General features: G+C 38.2%; 3 protein-coding genes across 3 annotated transcripts; 2 read left to right on the forward strand and 1 right to left on the reverse strand.

Annotated features, from left to right (window-relative positions):
• Positions 1 to 1,062: 1,062 nt before the first annotated feature.
• LOC110941723 (eukaryotic peptide chain release factor subunit 1-1) lies at positions 1,063 to 1,689 on the reverse strand. Its single transcript, XM_022183384.2, has one exon. It carries the CDS (start codon positions 1,670 to 1,672, stop codon positions 1,064 to 1,066), a length of 609 nt encoding a protein of 202 aa, XP_022039076.1. The 5' UTR covers positions 1,673 to 1,689; the 3' UTR covers position 1,063.
• Positions 1,690 to 3,416: 1,727 nt separating this feature from the next.
• LOC110941724 (protein transport protein Sec61 subunit gamma-1) lies at positions 3,417 to 5,530 on the forward strand. Its single transcript, XM_022183385.2, has 3 exons — positions 3,417 to 3,593; positions 3,677 to 3,793; positions 5,317 to 5,530. The coding sequence occupies exons 1-2, from the start codon at positions 3,500 to 3,502 to the stop codon at positions 3,790 to 3,792; spliced, it is 210 nt and encodes a 69-aa protein (XP_022039077.1). The 5' UTR covers positions 3,417 to 3,499; the 3' UTR covers position 3,793; positions 5,317 to 5,530.
• Positions 5,531 to 6,099: 569 nt separating this feature from the next.
• Positions 6,100 to 7,096, forward strand: LOC110941726 (probable methyltransferase At1g27930). Its single transcript, XM_022183387.2, has one exon. It carries the CDS (start codon positions 6,196 to 6,198, stop codon positions 6,973 to 6,975), a length of 780 nt encoding a protein of 259 aa, XP_022039079.1. The 5' UTR covers positions 6,100 to 6,195; the 3' UTR covers positions 6,976 to 7,096.
• Positions 7,097 to 7,707: the final 611 nt, after the last annotated feature.

Genomic DNA, 7,707 nt, shown 5'->3' on the forward strand with positions numbered 1-7,707 from the left:
TGTGAACCAGTTGTATCTGTTGACATGATTTACATTTTACAATAGACATTTGACTATACATAAACATTTCTACAATGGTTAAACATTTTAACTCGATGGTTTGGTTTGAGTAAGTGATCTAAGTAATGAGGCGTGTGTAATATGATACAAGCATGGTGGATACGCCGCTGGTACTTCCTATATATAAGTGTTTGTGTGGTATTACATATCGTAGCGTTATTTGAATCATTTCAATTTGAGACATATAACATTTTATACAAATAACACACTTTTCACAAGACCTTGATTTACAAACAACTTATCTTATACAAACTCATTTTACATGGTTATTCAGTTAACCATACATTATTCTCTTATTTATACACATCATCTGATCTTACCGTTCTTCAAATGATTTACAAGACAAAGCAAATTACAAGGTTCATGACTAAACATTTTCTCAAACATAAGTCATGAATTCTGTTTTCACAAAACCTATGTATCTCACAGGCATTTTTATGCTGACGTACCTATTTTCACATGTGTTTTCAGGAGATGATGCATAAGACTTATCAAGACATACTTAGGCGGACATGTGCCTTAGTGACTTAAAACGAGACAAGAACTAGTTAATTTATGTTATGTACTCGTTGGATCTTGTTTAAACAATGTATACTTTCATATTTGATTAATGAGTTAATTGCCATTTTCGTCCCTGTGGTTTGGTCACTTTGGCCATTTCAGTCCATTTTTCAAAAATGCGCCATTTTCGTCCCCCACGTTCTGGAAAGGTGCCATTTCAGTCCAAAAATGATAACCCAGTTAAGTCAGTTAGTAAATAAGGACTGATTGTGTAAATTTGTAACATAAAGGACCATTTAAGTAAATATTAAACACCACCACCACTAGCCCTGCCACCACCACCACTCCGCTGCCACCACCACCGCCACCACAGCCCTGCCACCACCACCACTCCGCTGCCACCACCACCACCACCGCCACCACAGCCCTGCCACCACCACCACAGCCCTGCCACCACCGCCACCACAGTTTGGAACATAGTTTTTAATGCAACTTTTATGTTTTATCTCACGTAGTTGTGACGTTTCTCCATTCGAAGACGTGCAAATCGAAGCGCAGATTGACCTCCTCGCCCGTGTTTTTTCGGTAAATCGACGGTGAATTTGTGTAAAACTTCCCTCGTGTTGCCGCTTAATGTCCCGAAAAGGGTCCCGTTTCCGTCCATAATGATGAAACCGAATTTGTCGTCAGACTCCAGGAGCTCGTTTAAAGCTTCGGTGTGAAATTTATTGTCGCAAAGGTAAAGTGAAGCGTTAATCGGCTTGAATGGTTCAAAGTCGATTGTGGCTTTTTTCTCTTTTCCGTCGTCGGTGACTATGGTTCCGGTGTAGAGCACGAGCCCGTTTGGTGGAACCTTGTTGTACAGCTTGAGCCTTTGTTGTGCTGAAGTTATGGCACCTAGAACCGATTGGCGGTTAACTCTACTTTTGATGTTGGAAGCGGTTCCGAACTCGTCACCGAGCATTTTAGTTACACGCGAGATTTGATCACGAGGCGGCATGATAAGAGAGATCATGCTTGTACCGTTGCCTCTTGCAGCTTCCAATGCTTTGATAAGTTTCTTAATTTTCCATATTTCAATGTTCTTATCGGTTTCCTGACCCTCTGACATTGTGACAAATTATCTACAAAAATAAAAATAATCATATTACATGAAGACACAAAATAAAATAAACAAGAGCATGCAAATTATAAGCAAAGTCAACAATGTAGATAAAACATAAAAGTTGCATTAAAAACTATGTTCCAAACTGTGGTGGCGGTGGTGGCAGGGCTGTGGTGGCGGTGGTGGTGGTGGTGGCAGCGGAGTGGTGGTGGTGGCAGGGCTGTGGTGGCGGTGGTGGTTGCAGCGGAGTGGTGGTGGTGGCAGGGCTAGTGGTGGTGGTGTTTAATATTTACTTAAATGGTCCTTTATGTTACAAATTTACACAATCAGTCCTTATTTACTAACTGACTTAACTGGGTTATGATTTTTGGACTGAAATGGCACCTTTCTAGAACGTGGGGGACGAAAATGGCGCATTTTTGAAAAATGGACTGAAATGGCCAAAGTGACCAAACCACAGGGACGAAAATGGCAGTTAACTCTTGATTAATAAAACGAAACTTCATTTGCCGTGGATTTGAAACAATAAATTCTGTTACAACACTCCCCGATGTTTCCGCCACGTTTTGTTGTTTTACGTGGCCGGGGTGTGACATATATGGTGTTACATAGTGTTATACGGTTTACATGGTGTTATATAGTGTTATATGATGGATGTATAGTGTTATATATTTCTTATAGCAGTTACATATTTCTGGATTTTTTAGAATGTCCGAATTTTAAAATAAGTTTAAAATTGAATCGCTAGAATTTAGGAGTGAATCGCTAGAATTTAGGAGATGTTACCTAATTTGAAACATACACAAAGACACTATTACCCCTACAATTTACAAATCAGTTCAAATAATTAAAACACAATTTATAATTTGGTCCCTATTGATCTCAACCATTAGATCAAAGATCTAATGGTTTAAAACACTTCTCACACTTTTGAATTAATGTACACTATCCCTACCCTATATATATATATATATTGAGTAAGCTCATTTAGGCTCACAAACCATCTCGAGATCGATAAGCGAAGCTCGAGCTCAGACTCGTTTACAAAACGAGCTTGTTTTTAGGATTAGGCTCGAGCTCGTCTTGTTTCGAGTTTTTTTTCGAGCCGAGCTCGTTTGCACCTCAGGTGTTACGGCGTTACCCCTATAACGCCCTTGACGGGATTTTGAGGTGGAGTCCGCCCCATTTTAACCGTTCACATATTTTTTTAGTTAAACCATAACATTATAGTTATCATAATGATCAATTATATTTACCCTATATATTAATTTACAAATTTTTCTCCTCTCACAAAAACACTATTCCTTTTTCTTTCTTTTTAACCTTTTTACTTTTTTACCTTTTACATTTTTAACCCAATAGTTTTCATCTTTTACACAGCCCCATAGTTTTTATCTTTTACACTTTTAATCCGATAGGTTTCATCTTTTACATATCTGTCACAAACATTTTATATTTTTCACTCAAACACTTTTTCACTTTCAACTTTGCCCCTGTACTTTACATCTTTTATAAATTTTTCATTTTACTATTCGTTCTAGATTTTGCAAGTTAACACGCTTCAACGCACGCATGTGGTTTCAACCTTTTTTACTTCTATTTTTATACGCTTTAACGCCTCCCTCGTAACTTACGGGTCCTAAGCCGACTTAGTTATTCCTTTCCGAGTTTTACTTTTTCGTTCTAATTTTTGTGAGTTATCACGCCGTAACATGCGTGATTCGTCATTTATGAATGTATAGGGACCTCACCAACATAATAAAACTCTTTCCGTAACCGTCTTCTTCCTTCTTCCACCAAACTCCCATTTACAGTTTTCACGAAGCTTCAACAATGGATGCCATCGATTCAGTCATCGATCCACTCAGAGACTTCGCTAAGGACAGTGCTCGTCTCGTCAAACGCTGCCACAAACCTGATCGCAAAGGTACGCATGCATTTTCCACACTTCTCTATAACAATTATGCATGTTTTAACCTAACTTCCACTTTTCCTACGATTCGGTTGCAGAATTCACAAAAGTTGCCACTCGTACTGCCATCGGATTCGTTGTCATGGGATTCGTTGGCTTCTTCGTTAAATTGATCTTCATTCCAATCAATAATATCATTGTTGGCGCTACTTAGGGTAAATTTTCCGTTATTATTGTTATCTGTTGTTGAATTGATTAATTGTGTGTGAAATTCAGAAATTATATGTGTATTTTCTATAGTGATGAGTGCTGTTTGTGTTCTGTGATGATTGTCATGATCAGGGGACTGATTTGAGGGCAGTGCTGTTCAAAAAGCTTGAGGTTCGCAGCTCGGCTCGTAACTCGCTCGAAAAAAGCTAGCTAAAAAAACTCGATTTGAAACGACATGAGCCGAGCCGGCTCGTTTTGTAACCAAGCTCGAGCCGAGCCGAGCTGCCTTGTTTAATTTCGAGCTCGAGCTTGAGCTTGAGCCCACACTGGCTCGGCTCGTTTACAACCTTATTTGAGGGGTTTAACTTGATATCTATTATCTTGTAATTTTTTTAATTACTCATGGATTTAGAGTGTGATGGAGGTTTTATTGAAATGTTTTTGAAATATTGTGTTGTTATGACCAAAATAATTGTTTTTGAGATTTCTTTGAAAAACAGAAAGTAATCAATACTTTGTTCTAGCAATGTGAGTTTACAGTTTAGGTGTTAAATTGGATCAACTGATCAAGTGTTTTGCATTCCTAAGTGTATTCTGGGTTATTACCCCCAATATACACCCTGCTTTCACCTTTTTTTTGTATTATGTGTAAGAAAAAAATGTTTTTTTTTCATTGTGTGTGACATGCTTTTGATCTTTATACAGATGTAATGCAATTAACCTTCTAATTTTCTATAGCATGTAAAATGGAGACGTAGCAGTAGCGTACTGCCACATCATCAAGCACTGGTGTTAAGTTACTGTTTTAAGCCGAGTAATCATTTATCATGAGTATTAGATAAGCCTGATCAAGAGTTAACACTCATTTTCCAAATCAGAATGTTTGGTTATTTGACCCGTATTATACGAGTCATTATACTCGTGAGGGCTTAAACCACATTCTACCCGGTCTCCGCTTAATCTATCTAGCTATGGAAACCTTACAGTGGTGGAAGATTCAACAAGTATGTTGCAAAATAACAATTAGAACGAAACCTGTTTTTCTTACATGCGATGGTAAAAAGGTGAAAGTGGCGTACAATTTGTTTTAATTTACCCTTTCAATCAAACATCTTCGGTAATCCCTTTGTGTTGAATTTTACCAAAACTTTCTGTTTGTGGTTTGTTTGATCTAATTTATAGATGATAAAGACAGCCCTCTTATGCTAGTCTTTTAGAAGATAGACTTAAGACACAAGCATGTAAACAAATGCATATGATATGCATATGCAGTATGATGAACATGCACCGTCATTTAAATAATCGCAATCTGAATCTGCTTATCCAAACACTAAAAGCTCCAAAACACAGAATCCAAACAACCCCTTAGGCGCCAGTGTGATAGTAAAAGAGAGATTGTATATGTGTTGGTTTGATGTATAATGCAAAATCGGGATTAATTTGCTTTCTGGAAACAGTTTTATAGAACCTTTTGTTTCCTGAAGTTTGATCAATATTGCCGTTGACCGAATTCTTATTTCTTTTACAGGCTGCATGGAGGTTGAGGAATGCAAAGAAATACAAATGACAAGTCCTGGAGATCAGAATAAAATGAACCGTTATGTGCTCACGCATATCGTATGTTCATTATTGTATAACTACTATATAAATACATATGCGGATTACATTAATACTTGTGTCATTTGTTTTCTGTTGCATTAAAAGTTAAGGTCTATTTATCACAGTGTTTCTCTTTCCCTGCTGTTGCTATGTTTTTATTTTATTTCTCGACTATTTAGTTGGAATTAGGCCTTCATATTATAATTAACCTCATGCAGCTGAGTGAGGAGAGAGGAGTTTGAGCACGACATAGCTCGAGCTCGAACTCAACTTGATGGTGTTAGGATATATATAGGCTTGAATTTGAATTTTTTTAGCTCTGATCCCTTGTATTGATGGGGTGGGGACTAGCAATTAATCGGGATTAATTTGATTAATCGGCGACTAATCGGGGATTAATCAGCACCTAGTTGGGATTTTTACAACCATGGGTGTATCTAGCCCCATATATAATGTGTCTCTAACCCGTACAACGGTACTCGTGCATGTACATGTGTGGTGTCCCCTTATTCTTACATAACAATGCATTTTACACACACACACACACACGGAGTCAAAATTGACACCTGGATTTTATTATTATTATGAGTTGGGTAAGAAGCTTGCCATCATACCCAAGACCCAGTAGTTGCCATGCTTCCAACCTAAGCAACAACCATTCCTTCATCTTCACTCAATCCTACACATTAACAAACATACATGATACATCCCCTCCAACACTATCACTTAGCTGTTAATAAAAAAAAAAATCCTCCAAAAGACAAAACATACCTCAAAAACCAAAAATGTTTCCTACACCTCAACAACTATGGGATTCACCACAAGCAAAATAATCCTCCCTCTTGTTTTCATTCTTGTCATCATCTCCCTCCTTAGAGTACTTAAACTCACCATTATTTCTTCATCCTTTTCATCTTCAAACGTTCAACCGGTTTTCCTGTTAAATACAAAACGACAAGGACTCCCGGAAAAGGAGATTCGGTTTTTGTTCGATATAGTTCTTGAAAAATCTCCGTGCAACATTCTTGTTTTCGGGTTTGAACATGACTACCTCAAGTTACACGTCATTAACGAAGGCGGTACCATGGTTTTTCTAGAAAATAGTCCTGAAAAGGTGAAGAAGATGAAGAGGGAGTTTAAATTATATAATGCCACACGGGTTTATAAAGTTGAGTACAAAACTTATGCTAAGGACGCGTATGAGTTGTTAAAGCACGCGAGATCAAGCTCAAGCTGTGATCTGAGTTTGGGGATGGGAAATGTTATGTCGGAATGTAAACTTGTATTGACCGGGCTGCCCGAGGAAGTGATGCAGACGAAATGGGATGTGATCGTTGTGGATGGACCTTGTGGGGATGGACCCATGTCACCGGGTAGAATGGGTTCTATTTTTATGGCTGGTATGCTGGCTAGAGTTGGAAATGGGACCAATGTGGTGGTTCATGATGCCGATCGAATGATCGAGAGGTGGTTTTCTTGGGAGTTTTTATGCGACGAGAATCGGGTTTCTTCAAAAGGGAGATTTTGGAATTTTAGGATTCCTCAAGTGATGATTAAAAACACTACTAGCCATTTTTGCTCTGCATAGATTAGTTGCATGGTTTCTTTTATTTCAATTCTGGTAAATTGAATCCTGTAAGGCTATTTCATAAGTTTTAAATCTTTAGAATGGCAATATTCGGACCAACAAGGGCTTTACCGCCATCACATTCATAATGTTATGGTCCGGTTCAATTAGTTTTGACGAAACATTTAGAGCGTACCATCAACAGTGGGCTTAATAAAACGCAAACCAAACAACCATGCTAGTTAGGTAGGCCCAACTGGCCAAAATGGTTTGGTTTGGGCGGTTTAAACTAGTGGTGCACAAAAAACCCGAACCCGGACCCAGAAAAAAAACCCAGAATCCGGTATTATAAAAACCGGGTTTTCTATACCCGAACCCGACCCTACCCATATGGTAGGGACCGGGTATTCATATTTGATCTAAAACCCGAACCCGGAACCGGGTTTTTTTTATACCCGGTTTATACCCGAAACCCGGTTTTTGAGAAATACCCGGAACCGGGTTTTTTTATACCCGGTTATATAGCTACCTCTAGTTTTAAGTAGATGCATCTTTGAAAATATGATTACACACACCTAATTATGGTTGGAGATTATTTAATGTTGTGGTTGGAGATTATTTACTGCAGAATTGTTACTATACACAAAGTCTTTGAAGAATTATTGACTGCAGAATTGTTTCATCATCAGAGTGAAGTTCTAATGGGTCCAAGTTTGTTCTTATACTACCCTTGAAAAGTGTTCGTTCTTGAGG

This window comes from Helianthus annuus, chromosome 5 (genome assembly GCF_002127325.2).
Source record: "Helianthus annuus cultivar XRQ/B chromosome 5, HanXRQr2.0-SUNRISE, whole genome shotgun sequence".
In the NCBI taxonomy this organism is placed as follows: Eukaryota; Viridiplantae; Streptophyta; class Magnoliopsida; order Asterales; family Asteraceae; genus Helianthus; species Helianthus annuus.